This window comes from Musa acuminata, chromosome BXJ2-1 (assembly GCF_036884655.1).
Source record: "Musa acuminata AAA Group cultivar baxijiao chromosome BXJ2-1, Cavendish_Baxijiao_AAA, whole genome shotgun sequence".
Classification (NCBI taxonomy): domain Eukaryota; kingdom Viridiplantae; phylum Streptophyta; class Magnoliopsida; order Zingiberales; family Musaceae; genus Musa; species Musa acuminata.
The window spans coordinates 484,036-506,720 of record NC_088338.1 but is presented as its reverse complement, the minus strand read 5'-3'; the positions used below and the strand labels follow the sequence as shown (position 1 = coordinate 506,720).

At 37.9% G+C, this 22,685-nt stretch overlaps 3 protein-coding genes and 1 pseudogene across 7 annotated transcripts; 3 read left to right on the top strand and 1 right to left on the bottom strand.

Annotated features, from left to right (window-relative positions):
• Window positions 1-851: 851 nt before the first annotated feature.
• LOC135598310 (protein ENHANCED DISEASE RESISTANCE 2-like) lies at window positions 852-9,839 on the top strand. Of its 4 annotated transcripts, none has more exons than XM_065091896.1 (24): window positions 852-989; window positions 1,084-1,468; window positions 3,112-3,186; window positions 3,273-3,326; window positions 3,420-3,485; window positions 3,558-3,619; window positions 3,774-3,808; window positions 4,051-4,140; window positions 4,214-4,260; window positions 4,337-4,437; window positions 4,695-4,774; window positions 4,889-4,960; window positions 5,043-5,114; window positions 5,215-5,361; window positions 5,474-5,784; window positions 6,245-6,308; window positions 6,420-6,595; window positions 6,857-6,958; window positions 7,043-7,093; window positions 7,187-7,330; window positions 7,417-7,512; window positions 9,052-9,153; window positions 9,389-9,490; window positions 9,564-9,839. In XM_065091896.1, exons 2-23 carry the CDS (start codon window positions 1,301-1,303, stop codon window positions 9,482-9,484), a joined length of 2,211 nt encoding a protein of 736 aa, XP_064947968.1. In that variant the 5' UTR covers window positions 852-989; window positions 1,084-1,300; the 3' UTR covers window positions 9,485-9,490; window positions 9,564-9,839. The 4 variants fall into 4 exon arrangements, with proteins under 4 accessions (XP_064947968.1, XP_064947969.1, XP_064947967.1 ...); XM_065091897.1 differs by having other exon boundaries at window positions 4,695-4,790; window positions 4,896-4,960; window positions 6,257-6,308; XM_065091895.1 differs by having other exon boundaries at window positions 4,695-4,790; window positions 4,896-4,960; window positions 6,254-6,308.
• Window positions 9,840-11,621: 1,782 nt separating this feature from the next.
• Window positions 11,622-15,916, top strand: LOC103974068 (profilin-A-like). The gene is made up of 3 exons (XM_009388853.3): window positions 11,622-11,882; window positions 13,046-13,183; window positions 15,438-15,916. The coding sequence occupies exons 1-3, from the start codon at window positions 11,760-11,762 to the stop codon at window positions 15,570-15,572; spliced, it is 396 nt and encodes a 131-aa protein (XP_009387128.1). The 5' UTR covers window positions 11,622-11,759; the 3' UTR covers window positions 15,573-15,916.
• Window positions 15,917-17,218: 1,302 nt separating this feature from the next.
• LOC103973920 (ribosomal protein L33 pseudogene) lies at window positions 17,219-19,278 on the top strand (annotated as a pseudogene). Its single transcript, NR_165444.1, is given in 2 exon segments — window positions 17,219-17,372; window positions 18,781-19,278. The product of NR_165444.1 is annotated as a ribosomal protein L33 pseudogene (transcript).
• A 484-nt stretch (window positions 19,279-19,762) lies between these two features.
• LOC135598309 (mannan endo-1,4-beta-mannosidase 2-like) lies at window positions 19,763-21,703 on the bottom strand. Its single transcript, XM_065091893.1, has 5 exons — window positions 21,335-21,703; window positions 21,072-21,269; window positions 20,862-20,984; window positions 20,512-20,726; window positions 19,763-20,434 (listed from the first exon to the last, which is right to left on the bottom strand). The coding sequence occupies exons 1-5, from the start codon at window positions 21,701-21,703 to the stop codon at window positions 20,029-20,031; spliced, it is 1,311 nt and encodes a 436-aa protein (XP_064947965.1). The 3' UTR covers window positions 19,763-20,028.
• Window positions 21,704-22,685: the final 982 nt, after the last annotated feature.

The window sequence follows — 22,685 nt, the reverse complement described above, 5'->3', positions numbered from 1 at the left end:
GAAGAAAACAGCTGCCATTTAGCAATGGTAAGACTTTTGAGGCAGTCATGAAGAACACCGCATGAGCACCACTAACTTGAATGAATGATTCGTGGGTGTCTGCATCAGATGCTCCCAATGGCTTTCCATAAGCGAATCCAACCGCATTCTTTTTGCGTGGAGCAAAAATTATTGGCATATTTTCTATTTTGGGCCAAAACTGGTCATTTCTGGCTGCGCGAGCGAGCGACGGATAGCGAGCGAAGCGATAGGCAGCACCGTCCCTGCTATACGAAAGCCCCATCCAGTCCTGTGCCACTCGGGGGGTTCCAGGGTACTGAGATGGCTGACGTTTTGCTCCACTCACGACGGTCGTCGCGGCACGCAAGAACGACCCAAAAACGCCAAAACAATCTAAAAACGGGTCAAAACTAGTCATTTCTGACTGCGTGAGCAAGCATATCCTCGAGTTTTAATAATAGGATGAATTCCTCATAAAAAAATTATTATTATTATCATTATTATTTTTTTGGCAGAGCACTCATTTTCTTTGAATTTCTTATATATTTTGAGGGAAATTTTAGTATCATAAAAAAACGTGAAGTTTAGAAAAAAAGGGATTTTTTTGAAAAAAAGAAAAGAAAAGAGGGATTTTTTGGAAGAATTTGCCCATATTGATATTCTAATTTTTTTACAAAAGGAAAATTAGATTCTATTACCAATCACCTCTCCAATCACAAGAAATCAAAATCTTTGACTCAAGAAAACCGGTACAACAGTTGACCCATCCAAAATTCATTGTTGCATTAATGATTTTAATCCCAATATGTTTTCGACTCCAATCCCGCCGAAATCCCGTCTTATTTATTTCATCAAAAGCCAATAGGGTAAATAGAAAGATTGGTGAGATGAAAAGTGTCGAGGGAGAGGAATTATATATAGATTAATGTGAGAGAGAAGCGCGAGGAATTCCGGCTTCTCAAGGATCGCCCGAGTCGATGTCAGAGCTGGTAATCCTATTTCCCATCTCTCTCTCTCTCCCTCTCTCTACCTTCTTCTGCTACATGCCGAAGGCAGAGTCTCACCTTACTCGTTGCCGTATAGTATATTGGTAGCGCCAACCTGTTGCTGTTGAGGCCGCGTAAAGCTGACCTCTTCCTCGTCTCCTTCTACTCCTTCTCGTACTGGTAGAGGAAGAAAGCGAACGGCACAAGCGACGCATCCTTTCGTCTCAGAGAAACTAGCAAATTTATTTCTTTCCGTCTTCGGATCGACGCTTTGAAGCGACGGATCCGAGGAAGGAGGAGGAAGAGGAATTCCGATGGGCAGTAGCTCGGAAGGAGAGGGGCGAGGGAGGATGGAGGGGTGGCTGTACCTCTTCCGGTCGAACCGGCTCGGGCTGCAGTACTCGCGCAAGCGCTACTTCGTCCTCGACCATCGTGACAGCTCTCTCAATTGCTACCGAGCCGCGCCCACCGCCTCTACGCAGGTGGTGGCTCTTCCTCTGCCGTCTCTTACCTTTTGTTCTATGTTTTCGTGGAGCAAAACGTGTGCTTGAATATATTGGGAATATAGGAGAATTTTGGGATTCGTATAGCGATTATACTACTGATTCTTGAGATGCATATATAGATCGTAATATGGATTTCATTTAGGTAGTTTGATGCGATTATTTTCAGTTCTTAGATACGAAGGGGAAACGGTGGGATGTGGAACATCACAGAAGAGCAATGGAGTGTTTAAAGCATGTTTGATACTGATATGGGGAACTAGTTTATGGAATGGAGTCCATGTTTGAATGGGTTGTTAATTTTGTTCCAATAACAAGTTTTGTAGTGTGGAATTGTTTTTTTGCTGAAGAAAAGCTAGGGATTTGGGGAACTGGTTTAGTCCTCCAGGTGATGGAGAAATCAGCTAAGAAATTGCTAATGACGTAATTGCTGAGTTTTAATTTTAAACACCCAATGAAAGAAAACTCTCATTAAGAAAAAAAACTTGAAGATTTATGGGATTTTATTGAGGCATTTAAGCATTGCTAGTTTGTCAGCTTTGATGTGCACCCTTCTCATTACATCTGACCTGTCCAGATGTATCCTGTACTGGTTTGGGAGAGGAGAAGTTGAAAAGTTCAAAAGAGTAGGAAGATCAAAGGAAACTATTAATCTACTTGGGTCACATGTTGTTCCAAAACATGGCCAAATTCATGTTCCTAGAGATCGGCTGTAACATTTGCGAATGAATTATGGAGAGCCATCAAGTGCAGTGATAGTGAGGGAGATTGAAAATTGGGGTGGTTGATACAAATATTCCTGTGATTCTCGTGTCTCTACTGATTTTTATGAAAATTTTAATCACTTACCAAAAGGAAAGAATTTGTTTAGCATATTTATAGTTTTCCACAATATTTGCAACTATCCAACTGAAAGTTTGTTTGAATTTAGACACAGAATAGATAATATTAAAAGACAAATATAATGTCTTGGAGGTCCAACTTTGTGAAAACAAACACTGAGCACCCTGAGGTATGTTGATATTGTATGACAATAACACGAGTTTTAAATTAAGTTAAAAGGCATGAATCCACCACCGATGTAGATAATCATTCATTCTATTTAATGGAAACAAAGGGTAACCAAATGTACAAAGCTCCTGTCGATGTGGCGTGTGGGGATAGTTAGTGTAAAAAGCAAGCATTTGTGCCATATAAGGTCGCTCCCTTGTAACCTTGGTTGATCTGAATACAGGGGTGAGAATGTGTACATTAGATGCAAAATATATGGCAGGGGTAAGATGCGTTAACATCTTATAATGGTAAATATAGTAGCATGTCCCTCATAACTCATGATCAGCCACCAGAATATCAACATCAAAATCAATTTGTTGTTTCTGTTAATCATTTTTTTCTCTATTAGCACACCAAGATGTTAATGAACATAAAAGTAAAGCAAAAAAAGTTCTCTTTCGGCCCAAAAAGAACATAAAAGTTATCTTACATTTTAGCCAGGTAATGGAAGATACTAATATCATGATGTTTTTATACTTTCATTAGATGAAGCCAAATTAAGTACATTCTAATTTTTTGAGAGTAATTAGTGACCACTGCTAACATGTGCAGAAATATTGTTCTTTCAGGTTCCTGTAAGATGTGCACAAATTGATTCCTGCATCCGTGTCAATGACAATGGGAGAGAAAATATCAAGGGGAATGTGAGAATACTATCAAAATACAGAAAGTAGCTTTTTTTAGACTATCATCCTGCTACTTAATTTGGAAAGTTAATGCCAACATACAGGTTTTCTTTCTTTTTACCTTGTACAACACTTCCAATCACAGCAATCAGCTTAAGGTAAAGGCTTCCAAATTATAGAAAATTTCTGATGTCAGGAATTATGTTGCCTGGACAATTTAAATATTGTAGTCCTGAAATTTGTCTCTGCAGTTGGGTGCTAGAAGTTCTGAAGAAGCAGCTAGATGGATAAGCTCCTTGATAGAAGCAACATTGAAGGTTTTGATTCTCTACAATACTTCAGCAATTATCTCTGAATGGAATTAATTGACACTGGTTATTTACCTGTAGGTGTGCCCCACAAAAGAAGATAACACTGTGGCTTGTTCAAAAAGAAGATGGCCATCTCTGAGGTTGATTATTGTTGTAAATTGATTTATTTTCTTTGGTTGATTATCGTTGTGCTTAATCTATTGTATCTTAATATCTGAGTTGGAAAGACAAGGTTTACTCTGGCATATGATGTTTCTCTATGATGCTTATACTTTGGATACTTTTACATTACAGGTTGAGTAGGAGACGAAGTCACATGCATTCATTTGGTGAGCATATTTATTCTCATCTTTTCCAGATGACACTAGTAGTGTTCTAATCATGATTGATAATGGAAGAGTCCGAGCCTTAGCTTCAGCTTTCAGTTCAAGTTCTTATGATTAATATGCGTTTCTGAAATATGCATCCCAAGAAAATGACTATTCTTGTACTGTTCTTTAGTATCTTGATACTTCTAAATTTGGTTGCTTAATTTTCCCTTTCTCACAGATGTTTGTCTAATTGTTGCTAGATATGAATGCTATCTCATCTACGCAAATGAATCAAATAACATCTGATGTTGTAGCACCTTCTTCGTGGACAATTTTTGGCTGCAATAATGGTACATTCTATTAAATTTGTTTGAACATTTTTGCTTATTTTAATATTATAATTATTTCATAGAGTTTGTGCAGGATTACGGTTATTTAAAGAGGTGAAGGATGATGATTTTCTTGGAGAGGTAGTCATCAAATTTGGCTGATGATCCCTTGCATTAAATAAATTGTTTTATAAATTGATTATGCTTCTTTCCTCAGCATTGGGATGACCATCCAGCTATAATGGCTATAGGTGTTGTTGATGCAACTCCCGAGGCCATTTTCTGGGCAGTTATGTCTCTTGGTCCATCAAGATCAGAGTGAGTTTATGTCATCTGTTGCCTTCAGAGGAATCAATTTAAGATGTTGAAATGACAAGCACAAGACACCTTGGACATAATTCTTGATTAGAAATCTATGGCACATCCACAGCAATGTTGGAAATGTCTAAGTAAAAACATGAATAAATGGAACACACTGGAGACAACTTGCCATGAACTACATGCATGGTAAACCTAGTGCTGTAATCTGTTGATATCTTCTCCTGCTAAATGGTTGGTATGGATGTTTCTTGCAGGTGGGACTTCTGTTTTGATCATGGCAGTGTAATAGAACATCTTGATGGGCATACAGACATTATTCACAAGAAATTGCGTGGTGATTGGCTACCTTGGTCAGATTCCATTCAAATTTAGATCTTTTATTGTTGATCATCTTCATTCTACTATTATTTCCATACTGGTTCTTAATAGATCTTGACTAAACATTTAGCTTGTAGGGGTATGAAACCAAGAGATTTATTGGCACGACGTTATTGGAGGAGGGAAGAGGATGGAACGTATGGTAATACCAGAGAATTCATTATTTTCTCCTCTCATCATAGAGCTTTACAATGGCCTAAAACTACTTTGCGCCTTTTGTACAGTAATTCTTTACCACTCTGTGTTCCACCGAAAATGTCGACCTCAGAAAGGATATACACGTGCCTGCCTTAAAAGTAATGTATGCTTAGAATTTGTCGGTGAAGTTTGCTTATCTATTTGTCAGATATGCAAACTTAAGATGATTGTATAATGACTTATTTCCACTGTTTGTAGGTGGGGGGTACGTGATATCTCCTATAAACCAAGGAAAAGAATCAGTAGTTAAACACATGCTTGCTATTGATTGGAAATTTTGGTTGCCTTACATATTTACCTCTTCTGCAAAAAATATTACTATCAGGATGCTAGAGAGAGTTGCAGGTATCATTCATTCTATTGACTGAAGATTTGCTCTTCAGTTTTTTTTCATCAATATTCTTTTGCTTTAGACATGTCATAATGCTGACAATTACTTAACATTGTTACTTTGCAGCATTAAGGGAGATGTTTCATGCAAAACTGGGAAAATGCCCAAGCTCTGATGTCTCAATGGAAGAACAAAAGAGAGATATCAGTTTGTCACTGACTGAAGATGTAGAAGGGAATGTGCAATTGCCAGTTGAGAATAGAAAGAGTGAAGAACGAACAGAAGGGTCCCAGGAATCTGATACAAAACCTGCTAGCATGAGTGGATCATTCCTCGAATTGAATGATGCTGCTGATGAATTTTTTGATTTTCCAGATGAACCAGAATATGATAAACAAGAGGATACATGGCCTTCGGATTCACAATTGCAGTCTCAGGTAGATCATTGCTATTATCCTCAAATTTTCCTCAGCTTTTTGGAAAATGAAACATTTTTTTTTTATAAGAAGACTTTACAAGTATTTTGTTTTATCTTGAAAACCTAATATTTTACTAACATTATTGCCTGACAATTTAACTAAAACTAATAGACCATTTATCAGAAATTTGGAAGTAAGTTCCCTTAAATGAGTTCACACAGATTAGTGCAATAAAGGTCCACATTTCACACAGAAACCAAGAATAGCAGACAAGGGGTCAGAAGTGAGGTCCATTCAATCTAGTTGTTACAAAGAGACAGGGAAAGATTTTAAAAGAAAGAACAAGTTTGCATTATATAACAAAAGGGATAAGTCTCATTTTATCCAAATTTTAACCATGTTGAGTTGTGTTAATCTTATCAGTCAATTATACATTCTTGTTACATGTTAGCTTTGTTGGTTAATATGACTAATGCAGAACCTTCAGCAGCCTAAGCTGTCAACGGCTGCAGTTCTTATGAAAAGGTTGCAGGGCCTTGCAGGTAATTTTGACAAATTCTCACAGCTTTTAATATCTAACAAAATATAATGAATCTTAGTCAATTGCATCTCATTTATATACCTTTAATTACTTTTCATTTGGTCTTATGCAGTTCAAAGGAGAGGTTACATGGACTTGCAAGATGCTCCAATAGGAGATGCAGCATCATGTAGTTATGGGTCCACACTACAAAAGGACTCCAGCTTTTCACTTCCTTGTAGTTGGGCAAGTGCAGATCCATCAACATTCTTGATTCGTGGTAGAACCTATTTACAAGACCATAAAAAGGTACTAATTGCTACTTGAAGACATCTATTATCATAATATTATATCTATGCCAAGAAAAAATGGTTCTTTTTCATTCTTCTAGTGAGATATCTCTAAATTGTCAAATTAAAAATTTTAGTCATATAGCAACTTCTCTAGGTAAACACATCACAAGCCAATACAATCTAATGTTATGTAACTTGTAAGATGACTTAGTTCAATTCCATCATTTTTTTCACTAGTGTTAATTTTGGGTGCATTTGTTAATTCATCTTCAAACAGATTGCTGTCAATGATACATTGATGAAAATGGTAGCTGCTGATTGGCTAAAGTCTGATAAACGTGAAGACGACCTCGGTGGTCGCCCTGGGAGCATTGTGCAGGTGATTGACATGTTTATACTTGACGTGCAATTAAAGAAATGATTTCCACTACCTGTATAACCACAGGAGTTTCAAATATTGCAGAAATATGCAGCACAAGGTGGCAGGGAGTTTTTCTTTATTGTGAACATACAGGTATGCTTTGCCATTCAAATCCTAGAACTGTGCACCTAGTTTCTCTAGTGAAACATATTACACTGAGGCTTCTTATCGAAATTCAAAATTCAGGTTCCAGGTTCAACCACATACAGCCTTGCTTTGTACTATATGACACATATACCAGTGGAAAGCATTCCACTGCTGAAGAAATTTGTCGGGGGAGATGATGCTTATAGGAATTCAAGGTTTAAGCTAATCCCACATATAACAAAGGTGTGTGCCATGTTTAAGTGTCGGTTAGTTCCTTGGCCGATTATTTGCACCTGCAATAATATGTTCTCCATTTGATATGGTTACAGGGATCCTGGATTGTAAAACAAAGTGTGGGTAAGAAAGCATGTTTGGTAGGCCGTGCACTGGAAATAAATTATTTTCATGGGACAAACTACTTGGAGGTAAACTCAGAAAATCTTAAGAAATTGTTGTTTAGTATCATATGCTTTTGGTTGAACATAGAACAGGCTGGGATTTTATGGTATGAGACTGTTGGCTGTCATACATCAAAGAAATGGTTGTGAGAAAAATCTAGTAAGATGGTCCACAACATGATAGGCTTTTTAGGGGTTGATGCTTTTTCTCTATGACTTATCATGGAAGTAAAACCAGAATTGTCTCATTACTGAAAAATCTTAAAATGAATTGGTGCTATTTTTAATAAAATAAATCACAAGGAAGTTGAGATACTTAGTTTATGTCTTTATGATGTTTTTTAATTCGAGATTCCATTTCCGAACACCCTGAAAAACCATGCAAAACCTTTCTACTGTGACTTCCTATTCAGAATTCTCTGGTTTCCTTTCTCCTTTTTCTTCTTAGAAAAATATATTCAGGTCACTAATTTATTACCAGTGGCAGTGCTTCCATTCTCTTATTTTCTTTTTCTACCTTTATAGAACATTTTTCAGTTTATGGACCTTAATTCTGAGATAGATGAACTTGGTTTAGATCAGAATTGAAATCTGTCATTACTCCTGAGGTTACACTAGATACTCTTTAAGTATTGTTTCTCATTTTCATTTTGATGATTCAATTTGTTGTCTCTTTGATCATATAACTTCACATTCCCTTGCTAACTGAGTGAACCAATATCCTTTCGGCATAGCTAATATTAGCACTGTTAAAGTGTGTTGACTTCAAGAGTAAGCCAAGCCATGCTCAGTTTTCACAGTAATTTGTGAGAACACAACCAAAGGTAGACCTAGCTGAACAACATTTTTGCTAGCTGATTGGTTCTACTCAGGGCCAGCTGCTATTTAACACCAGCTCTCACTTGTTTGATCTTAGATCGGATCACCAGTTTTGAAGTTGAAACAGGATTTAGGAAAACAAAATAATTTGTTAACAAAATAACGGTTGACAACATGGTCACCAGAAGGACAAAGAGATTCAGGAAACAATATGTAAACAGGAATCAGGAAACAAAAGCCTAAAAGCTGTTGAAAATGGATAGGAGGGACAGATAAAAAGTAAATAAGTAAATACAATTTATTAATTAAAATGAGTTTATAACCATCAGCTTCTGGTCATATTTATCCTAATGCAATTCATATGGTAACTCTTTCATAGTCCATGACGTTTGGAAATATGAGACAACCACTTGGTGAGGGAGAGAGAGAGAGAGTAACTGGAGGAACTACATTCAACCTAATGCTAATAGGAAATTGTTACAAATCACCAAAGATGAAATAGTTACAGATCACCTGAAATAGTGATGGAATACATCACTGCATATTTGCCATGTCCTTTTCACTATGGCAATGCCACTATGATTTGGATTTAATGAGAATGAAGTTTCCACATATGATATCGGTTTCCCAATTTGGTACAAAGTGCAAAGCCTAGCACATTATGGTTTACAGGTGTTCTTGTTTCTTTCTGATCCTACCATATGATCATTCTGATATCTTTGCAATTTTCTTTTCTCTGAATTCCAGCTTGGCATTGATATTGGTTCCTCAACAGTTGCCAGGGGTGTAGTGAGTCTTGTACTGGGTTACCTGAGTAACCTTGTAATAGAGATGGCATTTCTAATTCAGGTACTAATCCAGCACTTTATGCTATCAAATAAATATCTTTTTCCATAGTTTCATTCGGCTTCATATTAATGTAATCTCCTAGGCTTGGCATGCAACTATGCATCTTCACCAAGATTCCCTGTAGTCTAAAAGAGAATTTTTTAGATGTTTCCTTCATCATTATAAAGCTATAAAACAAATCCATCAATTTGTGTTCATGATTGAGACCTTCCTGATGGAACTGTTTGTTATGTAGGGGAATTCAGAAGAAGAGCTCCCAGAGTTCCTCCTCGGAACTTGCCGTTTGAACCATCTTGATGCCTCTAAAGCAATCTCAATAAAACCATGGTAGTCCAAGGTAAAACACAATCATAAATTTTCAGAAGGAACTTTTGGTTGAATGACTAATATGATTATGTTTGGTGATGCAGGTTTATCTACCTAATTTGATTCTTTTCATGGTATAAATCTCAAATTGGGATGCAACACATTCAGGATAGGATTCTGAGGATAGTAGATGTAAAAAAACTTCATAATCTATTGTCATTACTCATCAATCCATTTTGTTTGATGAGCTTCATATTGTTTTTGATGAGTTTCCAATGTAAAAGCAGCAAGCTAAAATGGCTGCCAGGGCATGAAAAAAGATCATGTTATTTATAACCTTGATTTGGTTGAATTCTATGCCCTGAAGCAAATGATCCTCACCAGCTTCGCTGTTGTAACATAATAATGTTTTTGGCATAGTCTGCAACACCAATTCAAGAGAAAAAAAAAAGTTGTCAAATGTGGTGTCTCATATATTGACAAAGATATACAACAACCTACACAAGTCCATCCCATTAAAAACCTGCCGTTGAGGTTTAAATGTAATACACAGCAGAATTTTTGAGAAAAATTCTGTTTCGGACCAATCAAGTATATCATCTTCCAACTTTGTCATTTCAGATATAATTGCTATGCTGGTTCAAAGACTACACAGTGTGCAGCAAGTTTCTGGATTGTCTGCTTTGAGAGGAATGACAACTTATCATAATAGTACATGAATGGTTCTACTTCACTTGCCTTGTTCATTTACTGTCTTATGCTCTTTTTATTCTGCAAAAAATCCAAAAGGATACTAATAGCACTTGTAGTAAAAAACCTTTCTCTTAAAGGTTTTTCATCTATGGCAATCTGGTTTGGAACAGAACCTGCTAAAAATACAGGAAGCTTGCTCAGGGGAAACTTAATTGGACACCATGTTGTGGGAATTTGTGTCATTACAATGCAATGACGAAGGCTTTACTTTGTGCTCGGAAAGGCCAGAGCTTCAGCTTGAGCACATCCAAATGCTGCATCTACACCAATCAGACACGTCCCCGTGCAAGTGCCAATCAATCATAAACATGGGCAAGTCTGTCAGCAAGCGTCCATCTCCACTGCCAGTACAATCCAGCACAGTAAAGAACAAGCTCCAAGTGCGCACTCACTCTCCACCATTTGAAAAACCTAGATTTCCTCTAAACAATACTTCCCATGAAGAAATCCACAAATTAACCATCCTAAGAAGCTCTGCAACAAAAGTACAGCATTCTAGGTGACAAATTTCCCTTGTCTGTAGAAAGCATGAAACACCAAGACACTAACAATCAAGGTTCGCCGTACCGTACCGTACCGGCGTTTCGACTCATGCTTGGTACGGTACGGTACGGGTGTACCGACCGGTACACCGAGGTGTACCGAGCACTGTAGCACTGCTACAGTGCGCTACAGTGTTACTGTAGCACTGCTACAGTGCGGACCGGTACAGGGCGGTCCGCGTACCGACAACTTGTCGGACCGGTACGTACCGCCCGTACCGGGCGGTACGGCTCGGTACGGCAAACCCTGCTAACAATAACATCAACTTTATGATATTGTCAATCCAATCTCGAATTGAAGGAAAACATGGAGTAAGAAATGAACTCGAGAACGTTAAGAGAACTGGCCACGAAATAACGAACCAATAAGAGGTCGCAAAGAGGGCGATCGACATGGACAAAACGCAAGAATGATCGAGTCGGAACAGAAGATCGTGCTGAATGGAATCGTTTACACAGCAAAAGAGCGTTAGGGTAAGGGTTAATCTTCTCGGCATACCAACCTTGGGAGCCCTGAGGCGGGAGACTGCAACGCGATTGCATGATCGGATGGTTAATCGCGAAAGGTCCTTGACGGCGTTAGGAGGTTACAAACGGAACTCGGGTTCTTGACGGCGTTCATTGGGCTTCAGGCCCAATATGAAAAGCACAACAAAGGCCAACCCACTGTTATGGCCTCCGTCAGCGTGACACCTCCTTCCAAAGGTCGATCGGGGCCGTCGGATTCGAAGTCATCCTGTGTGACGTGGTTTGGGTCACTCGGCAATTATTGTCAAAGCAATGCGCATAAGTTACGCCACGTCGATCAAATTGCAGCATTATTAAAGCCGGACTTGGAGGGCACGTCTTCAGTCGGGTTGAGCGAGTGGTGGGGCAGCACTTCAGATCCGCTCTCCCCTCCCATCCTCTCGTCCCCTTCCCCCCAAAACTAGATTTAAAGCCCGAGAGAGCGAGAGAGACCGAGAGAGACCGAGAGAGAGAAAGAGAGAGAGAGAGGGAGAGACGATGTCGTGGCAAACGTACGTCGACGATCACTTAATGTGCGAGGTCGAAGGCCACCGTCTGACGGCGGCGGCGATCATGGGTCAGGACGGCAGCGTCTGGGCGCAGAGCGCATCCTTTCCTCAGGTTTAGCCCTCAATTTCTATTCGCATTCCCTCCATCTTAGATCTTACGATCTTGTTCAAGGCATATTATATGCTGGATTCTGCACTTTTTGCCTTTGGTGAATTGACCTTGCTGGGAGATTGAGTAAATTTGTTGTATGATGATTTAATTGGTGTTTATTTGACGATAACTGGTAAGATATGGTTTTGATGAGCCATGTGTTTGGTCTGATTGGATTTGGATAGTAAATTTGTAGTATGATTGATTTAAATGGTGTTTATTTGACGATAACTTGGCAAGATATGGTTTTGATGAGCCATGTGTTTGGTCTGATAGGATGGATAGTTCCGAACTGGCGATTGCTGCAACATTGTCTCTTGGTATTGGGATATGTATTATGTACTTGGATTGACGTAGATTGGTTGCGAATTTTTGAGTATATGATAAATTTATGCCGTTGAAATTTGTATTCTTATTTAAATTTAGTATCAGAACTTTGTGTCTAATTTCTCCTCTCTGTGTTGTGATTGACTCTCATTTTGGATTTTTCTTGAAAAATTTCAGATAAACATGTATCACACCATGTGTAAATTGCTGTGCATAATATTAGTGTCACATGATTCGCATGATCCTGAGTGACAATTTTTTGATTGATTTCATTCAATTCAGAAGTTCTCTTATGCATGATATCTTATTGGGTTCCATCTTGCTTGTTACAACCCCCAGTGACTGGCCGTTATTTTAATAATGTTCTCAAGTCTCTGATTGTGATTCTAATTTCTTACTCGATGTCAATACATTTTATGAACTATTTGCTGCTTAATTGAGGTAGTTTTGAATGTGACAATGTTTCATCAGATCTATGCTTATATGTCATGCAGTGGTGCTAGTTTCTAATGTTTTATACATGCTATCTATTCTTATTATTTTCATTTATTACTCCAACCATAGCCAATAGATCATATAAAATACTTTTGTGTTATTTCATGCTAATATGCATGTGAATGCTTCAAATGTTCTATACATGATATCTTTTCTTATTCGTTTCATTTATTACTCCAACCATAGCTAATATAGATCATGTAAAATACTTTTGTGTTATTTCATGCTAGTATGCATGTGAATGCTTGAAATGATTTCCTCCTGTTGTCTAAACTGATGTTTCTATTTATTACCCTTTATAGTTTAAGCCTGAGGAGTTCACCAATGTAATGAATGATTTCAATGAACCTGGATCGCTAGCTCCCATTGGCTTATTTATTGGATCATCAAAGTACATGGTAATTCAAGGAGAGTCTGGAGTTGTCATTCGTGGAAAGAAGGTGACTGTGCTCTTTCTTACTATGTCATTATCTTGTAGTATGTATCGAATACTTTCCTAGCATTCTCTTACTGTGATGACATTCTGGAAATGCATTCATACAGTAGATCATTTTTTGAAGTGAACTAGTGCATTTTACTTGCTGGTCTCATGGATGCACATGATATGCTAATTGTAGTAATTCTTCATGTTGACAGACACATGAACTAAACACAAAAATGTCCAGGTAACATTTTCTGAAGCAAGTAGAATATTCATTTATGTTAAAGTATAGCATTGGACATTGTTAATGTCAGGCCTGTGATGACAGTAGTGAATTTTTATTACGTGGTGTGATGGCATCCTAGGATGATCAATTTATATTTTATATGCACATTTTTTGTCAGTTTCTTTCTTTGCTTCTTAAGTTTATGTTGTTGAGCATTAAAGATCAATGTTAGATTGAGAATTCCAGGTTTTTATTACTTCTTGGGTAGTTCTCAGTGCGTAAGTCTGTAACATCTAGAAAAATTGCTTTACATTTCCAATCTTGAATTTATATATTGCATCAGGATGTAATCGTTTCCCTGATATATGGTCCTTGTACTTTGTTGCTTCTACCCTTTGGCTTGTGATTTCCATTAGCCATGGTTCTGGCCGCTTCAACCACCTGAATTGTCACTGCTCTAACGGCATTCTAAGAGAAGTTTGCAGTTCAGAATGAGGGCTTGTTTTGTTTATTATAGCGTTGCACACTATATTAATCGAATAAATTTTCCAACTTTTTCACAAGTTTATGCAAGGATATCTCAATCTAAGCAAATCTTTGTTTGAGTCACAAGCATATATATACATACATACATACATACATACATACATATATATATTTATATATATACACATATGTATATATGTATACAATACATATGTATACATATATACATGTATATATATGTATACATATGTATATATACATAAATATGTATACATATATATACATACATATATGTATACATATATACATATGTATATATATATAAATATATATATATGTATATATAGATATATATATATATACATATATATATATATGTGTATATATATATGTATGTATATATAGATATATATATATATATACATACATATATATATAAATACATACATATATATATATACATACATATATATATATATATATATATATATATAGCTTTGACTATGGTTCCAAAATCATCGATTTTGGTTAGCCTAGGGTCGATTTTGGAATCAGAATCAGAACCTCTGATTCAGGCAGTTATGGTTCTAATTTGAACCATCAATTTTTTATCACTTTTAAATTAAAAATAATTTAGAAATAGAAAAAAAATATTTATAATTTTATGTTTATAATTTAAAAAATAGATGTATATCTATAATGAGTGCAATAATATAAAAAAAAAATTAATATAAAATTATAAAATCACAAATAGATTATGCTATCAAGATTCAAACCTAGGTTTAGGGTTTAAAACTAACTATTTAACCATTATACCATAGGTGCTATAAGTATTATATATATATTTTTTATCATACTTAATCGGTTTGGAACTAGAATCGTCGGTCTAGAACTAAAACTGTTGATTTCAGTTTCCCAAAATTAAGAACTGGAATTGAATCACCCGGGACTGGTTCCGGTTCGGTTTGCAACCAACAAACCGTTAGGTCAATTCGGTTCCGATTCCAGCTCGATTCAATTTCGGTTCGAACGTCAGGTTATATTTATATTGTATAATACATATAACAATGTTTTGAAGTCTTTCCAATCTTAGTTTTGATGCCTTTTCAGCTGCATGCAACCAGAATGGGGTTGCTTTGCTTTCAAACCTTCTATTAGCATTTATTTTCTTCCCAGCAGTAAACAGATAATTCTGTGTATCTAGAGTTGCCAGTTCTTTTATAGGCTAAACTTTGGGACTAGAAAAAACTGATTAGTGCTTCAATGTATCAGACAACCTCGGCATTTTGTGAATTTAGATAAATATTTATCAATACACATGCTAGATACCGAATCCTATTTCCAGGGCTAAGTTTTGTAAAGATTGCAAAGTCTGCTTATGGCGGAATTTTCATGAGACAATATTGTTGATGCTGCTGCCATACTTTTATCTCGCAACACGGGATCGGCCCTGCCTCATAGTATCCAATTTGCTACACTAGTTTGAGGTCATTTTAAGAAGGCCTTTTAGATTCACAGTTCTTGTATCGAGGTTCTAAAGAAATATTCTTTTCCATGACAGGGATCAGGTGGCATCACCATCAAGAAGACAGGCCAAGCAGTGGTCATTGGCCTTTATGATGAGCCAATGACTCCAGGCCAGTGCAACATGGTTGTGGAGAGGTTGGGTGACTACCTCATTGATCAGGGCCTGTAGTTCATCAACTGGCGCATGCCTCCCTCAATTTTCTCCAGCAAATGAAAATGTGAAATTTTCTTCATTTCAGCTATTTTGAGAAATGACCATAGTGTAATAATTTGGTGAACAGACAGGAATATTGCAGTCCATCTTGAGTTGTTCTTTCTTGCTTTTTTAGTCCCCTTCTTTCCCTCCCCTATTCATGTGTTAATTTGCATTTCTCTTTTCGATGGTTTCAATTCATGACATTTGATAAGATAGATTCTTGGTGTAAGCTCTTCATTTTACATCCTAGCAATGAATTGTGTCTGTTGCAATGAATACAATAATGCAATATTAAACTGGTGCCATGATTCAGATAATGCTGTGCACTTGATTATGATTTGTTCATATGCCTAGGAATCAAGTGATATTGTATGTTGTGAGCATGATTAGTTCCATTGAATTCATGAAGTAGCCCCTTCCATCAAAACTCTTTAGATCTGGATTCATATCACAAGATACAATTGCATAATCCAATTGTGTTCTTTTTCACAAGTTTATGGGAGGATATCTCAGTCCATGATTATTAAGCATATTTTTAGCTGCATGTTAAGCATAATTTGTAATGATATAAATCCTGCAAATGTAAACCATTCATCGATATTTAGATAGAAAACAAGTATGCAACAAACATGGTTAGATATACCGATCATCGTTGGAGAATAAATTCTCCAAATTATATATATCATCAACTTGGTTCCTTGAACCTCGAGTGCTTATCTTATTCATCGCAATTACTCGTTGAAGTTTTAAATTTTCATTAAGCTATTTGAGAATTATTTGAGATCTACTTTTAAATCCATCTCAGGTCGAGGTATTAAAAAGTAGATTCAGGTCATGACTTTGCATAATACAAGTATGTTCGACAGGATCCCTCTAACATTTTTAATAAAAAATTTAGAGGATTAAAGAATGAGTCTTTTAGAAACACACATAAATGAGCTTTTCTATAACATGTTGAAGTGATCACAATAAATTGTAAAAATGATTATGTAAGTTATTCGACCTTTAATGAGATATGAGGTATCTTGTGAGTGAGACTTAACTCAGATGGACACTGTTAATGATTGTTTACATGTCATATCGATTTATCACCTTGAATTTTAACATAGACACTATATGTAATATCTCTTATTGTTAAAAAAAAGTTATTACATATCTTTTTCCATTGTCAAATATAAATCATAATACTTTCAAAAAATAATAAATAAAAAAGTTGTTTAATTATTATAATATATATCATTACTAATACAAATATATGAATACGTATGAGTATCAGTGATGTTTGAGTGGAAAGACAAATTGAATCGTTATAAACAAAAAATATATAAATAATAATAAATATATTATTCATTCAAATAAGATATATTAGGATCGTATGATATCGATCAGGACTAGCGAGTTGGCTCGGTCATCGAACCAAATAAATTATTGATGGACTCGGGTCGACTCGCCCATCAATTTCGTAAATTTGATATACTCATGCAATCCTACCGTCCAGATCAGGACCGGCGAGGTGGCTCAGTCGTCGAACCGGATTTGGACAGACTCAGTTCGACTCATGCGTCAATCACGTAAAAGCGATATAGTCGTAGGAGTCAACCCGAGTTTACCGAGTCGACTCAAAATGGTACGCACAAAAATCCAACCCGACTCCAGACGCACCACGACGACGCCCTAGCCTCGTTCCGTTCCTCCCCTGCTGACGCCGCCGCCGCCCGATCCCTTTCACCGCTCATCTTTGCCGTTGCCGCAGGCGGAGCCGCCGCTTCCCTGGTACCCTTCTCCTCTCATCGTCTCTCGTGGCCTCAACTCTCCTCTCCTCCCGTCTCCTACCCTACCCTCATAGCTTCCCCTCTCCTGTTCTCGCATCTCGTCCCCGCCGCTGCTCTCGTCGCCTGCCTCTCCAAAGGCAGCACTGTCTGTCATACGTATGTCATCAGTCAGCACACAGTACACACGATCTCTCATATGTGTCATTAAGTCTATCAACTCATGCCTTGAGCTATTTGTGTTCTGTTTACATTTACAGAGCGATCGAGGAATGAGAACTTGTAGAAAACTAGGTTAGACAGCATCATGTTGACATTTCCAGATTTGATACACGAGAATAAACTGTGCTTTTCTCTGATTTTTGTATTATCTTGTGATGCTTGCAGTGATCATCATGATGTTCTTAGCAGAGGAATTATACCTTAATAGAGCAAAAATTAATTTTACTTTGTAAATGCTACTGTTGAAGTGGGATTCATTGAGTATAAGGAAAGTCAACAATGTTACAGTTCATAAGTTCAAAGAAACCAAAATATGACATTGATAACTCAAAATTTTCACTTCAGTTATCACCACTATTGTACAAATTTCTTTTAACTAGTATGATAGAAACATCATCATCAATACAATCCTTCTTTTAGCATCATCATTTTTGAGTTCAGATTCTTGAGTGATGGAGAGATCAATTGTCCTATTTTAAACCTGAAAGAAAAAACACAAAACACTATAAGAGATACTATTATTAAGCTATGCATTCTCTTGTATGAAAAGTGTAATTATTAACGTAAGAACAAACTACGGTTAATAAATCTTAACAAATAAAATATAAATTTTATTGAGTATATGTACATATCTCAAACTTAATTTTGTCTGAATTGCAGGATCTTACGATTCTATGTTCTGTTATCATCCGAGTTTATTGACCCCTTCACGATCCTAGGTAGGAAAGTGAGTTTGATGTAACTTGTAAGGATAGTTATTGTCCTGTTGGTTTGGAGCTGATTAGGCCATTATCATGTGTTCTGCTTTTATCTATACTGTATGCCATTTTGTAACACCCGCATGTAAACAATTACAGAGTCAATGCACACAGCTTTCCAACAAGTAGAGAGGCTGTTTCATTGACTTAAAACCTGGTCGCCTAAGTTCGATGGCTCACCCACGTGCGATGGGTCACCCTCCAAATTCTGTAGAACAACTGGAACTCTTCCAATACCAGAAAATTATGATCTGTTGTGAACCCTCTGCGGTTAGTAAAAATGAATGGATTATAGATATAGTGTTTAATATTTAATCAATATAACATGTTTATGACTACTTGTTCATGAACATACGAAATTCTGTTTCTTGGCTATCAACTGAGGTTTGACCTCGTTCTGAAATTGTGATTTATCTTTGTATGTTTTGCTAGATACATTTTCAGAATAGATGGGTAAGGCAAAGCGTGGATCAATATTTATTAGGTTGGTCTCAGCTGCTGGAACTGGATTTTTTTATGTTAAGCGAAAGAATCCTGGGAAGATGACAGAAAAACTCGAGTTCCGCAAGTATGATCCGCGAGTGAACAAGCATGTTCTCTTTACAGAAGCAAAGATGAAGTGAGGTCCTACTTTTCTCTTGATTTTCTGTAAGTGGCACTATATGCTCTGGCTGAATTGCTAAAGACGTGGTGATCTAAAATAATATTTCTGTGATGTTAGTTACCTTTGTCCGTCGATCTTTGCTGGCACAAGAAAAACTCAAGTTCCACAAGTTTGTGCCTTCTGAACTAACTGTTTCTCATTACAAAGGCAAAAGACGAAGTGAGGTCCTAATTTTCTCTTTCTATACATAGTGGCAATAATTGTTATGTGGAATTTCTATAAACATGTGATGCTCTAATATAATACCTTTCAATTTAAGTTGCTCATTTTTATTGATCAAACATCAGTGTTTTTGGTGTAGTAAATTGGGTATTTCAGTGGCATGTTGATACTATATTGTTAGCCAATTTAGAGCTCAGAAAAAGGCTCTCTACTGTTTTATTATTGATAGCCTTTGAGAGACTACTTACTCCACTACATTGATTGCTTGCTTTTTCTTCCTGGAATTCTTACAAATATTTGATTGATATCTTTGAAGCAATATCATTTATCTTGTAATACAAATCCCACTAATTCATTTTTTTGCCAATTTTTTGTCTTTAACTTTGATTTGGATGATAAATTTCAAAGTTACTATGTCTATAACCTATGCTGGTCTCATGTTCAAATGTTGATTGAATCTTGCAACATCTAATAGCATATGATTTCTGATGAGTTGATAGTGATCAGAATGTAAGATTTCTTATCTTACACTATGATCAATGTGCATAATCTTACCTCTACATTTCTTATCTTACACTATGATCAATATACCAAAACAATTTTATTTTGAATCACCCTCTGCCAGCATTATTTATTGACATCCAAATTTCAACTGTGACAGCTAGTGGATACCATATTGCTATGTATCTTTCATCTTGTTCTCTCCATGGATGGAGTCCCCTCATATGCTACACCAATAATAGGAGTTATATTGACTCCACAAAAAGAATTAATTATATACTTCAGAAACTAAACCTCATCTCCCCCGGTGAGCTCCACTGGAAAGTAGCAGAACAAAAATGGATGCAGGCGTTTTACTCTGCACAGAAGGTCTCAGAGTCCCTCCTCTTCATCCAATCCCTCCCGTGGCTCAGTCTCATCAACCTGCACGACTGCTTCTTTATCAGCCTGTACATGGACGACCTCTCCTCCGGTACGATCCCAAAGTCATCACTGTACTCCTGCATGCCTGCCGCCATGAACTGCCACACCAGAGCACCTGCACCAGCGCCCCCCCTCCTCGCAGATTCGTAGACGACGTCGAAGATGGACTCGTAGAAGACATCGCGGTGGGCGTGATCGAAGTCCCTGCTCTTATCTGACAGGCCAAACTCCGTGAACAGCACAGGTTTCTTGAGCTCCTCCTCGCCATCCTCGATGTGTGAGGTCAGCCACCCGGAGATGTACTTCATCTTCTCTTCGAGCCCTGCACCGACTTGCCTGCACAACCACAAGACGACTCGTTTGCTTTGCCTCGAGAGCGTTACTCGAAGCATTAACGGGTGTTTGATGCTTACCACTGATCAGGGTAGATGTGGACGGAGGCGAAGTCTATGTCTGAGACTTTGGAGTTTCTGATGAAGTCGGAGCCAAGCGTGCCGAACCATTGTCCGGGATTCACCTTTAGCTTCTCTGGTGAGCTTGCAGGGCCGTAGAATCCCTCCAGTCCTACTGTTAGGAGATGGTTTTTGTCGATCGATTTCACGTATGCTGCCAATTCTTCGATCCAGTCCTGAACAATTTAAAGATTGCAATTACTGAAATCTCGAGTTATTTTATGATGCTGACTGTAGTTTCGATGGAAATCAAAATTCTTTGATTCTGAATTTTCGATGTGTTTTCCATAGAACGTGAAGAACAGACTCACTTGGAGGGTGTCACCAGATGGATCAGACATGCATCGGGGTTCGTTCATGAGTTCCCAAGCGAAAATGGTGGGTTCATCTTTATACTGAATCCCATTCAAGCGGTTCTTCCTTGTCAGTACGGTCTGAAGCAATCAGTCATCTGAAGAGTGTCAAGAAAACCACATCTCGAAGTGTTTTAGATGAATTATTTCCGAGAAAAAAGTTGTCACCTTTAAGTATGTCTTGAAGTGACTTCTAATGGATGGATCGAAGAAGAAGGAATCGTTGGAGGAGCTCAGCCCGATTCCTTCTTCCCATGCCCATTTCACGTACTGAGTCTTTCCTCCATAAGCCTCCAAGTTGTTAGCTAAGCTCAGCAGCAGCCGAATGCCATGCCGTTTTGCTTCCACTATGACTCGATCCAATGCCTGCAACTCGAAGTATCGGCGCGTAAGATCGGGAACAGATGGAGCAGAATGTGGAAGCTCGATACCTGGAAGACGTGTTCGTCGAAATGTCCAAGAGAGACTTGCAGGGCATTGTAGCCGCCATCGTTGAACGCCCAGGTCCTGCAAACCGTGAGCCCCATCTTGGCACCCGCTTGGAACATTGCCTTCACCCTTGGCCTGCTGATCTCCTCCACAGCCTGATCCATCAGCCAGTAGGAGTTCCAACCATTCACGTAGAATGCTTTGCCGTCCATGGTGAACCGAGTGCCGTTCCTTCCCACAAAGCTCATCTCAGGCTCTCTCGCATGGGTGCTCAGATCCAAGGCCAGGTCTCCAAAAGACATGTACACGAGGGCAACACAAGATGCAAGGCCAAGAACTGGGTACAGAGCTCCATTGTTTGCCAGCATCATCCTCGGAGCTGGAACAAGTGCTCCTAACACCAACTGCAGAGCAAGGCAAGGCAACAACAGCTCCCAGGAATTAATGGGCGTCTTCACTTTGCACTTCGTGAGCAGGTAGAAATGGGGATGCGGGACTGTCTTGTTCAGATCCAAGGAAACCAGAAGGAAATGGAGTCTTCAGCTCAATCCTTAGTCAACCGTGTGACACAAAGTTCCTCTTTCCTCTTCCCACTTCTTTAAGAGGTTTGCCACTGACTTCTAATACGAAACTAAGGGAAACCGTACCTGACAAGCTTAAGGTGGACTCCATGAAAGAATACTCTTCTCCATAACCAGAGAGTACTCACATGAGAAGCAAGATGAAGGATATCAGTGCACTGCAGCAAGATGAAGGATTGAGATTGTCTCAAGACTTGGAATAGTATTCCTGCTGTTGCCTGCCATTTTGGGAGGGGAGGCTGTCCTTCTCTTTACTGATCATGTCGAAAACCAGTGTTTAGATGGATTGTACAGGTCACTTACATGATCTTTCTTCCAAATCTACTGTCTGGAGCAGATAATTCCATTTGGATTCACTTATTTATTTGCCTGCGCTACACAACAATCATTGTGCAACTGAAATTTTCAGATGCTATTGCTGCTGCAAGGGATGAGTACAAAACAGTGTCAAGTATCTTCTGACCTTTTTTGTGTGTGCTTCCAAACTGTTCAATCTACTGAAGAACATGTCTCTCACAGTCTCATAAATAATCTGAGTCATGGTGAATGCACTACCTTTTGTGTTTATTAGCTATATGCTCCATTTCTGATAGAGACTTACAATGCACTCTGTGAATGCTTATCTGATATTTCAGGAATGATGATGAAGCCATCAATGTTCCACCAATTCAGGCTGATTGTTGACCTTTTCATGGCCTAGTAACTAATGGGTGGTTGGTTGTCATTTATCTTATATGTATGAGAAGGTATGTACAAATCTACTCTGCTCATC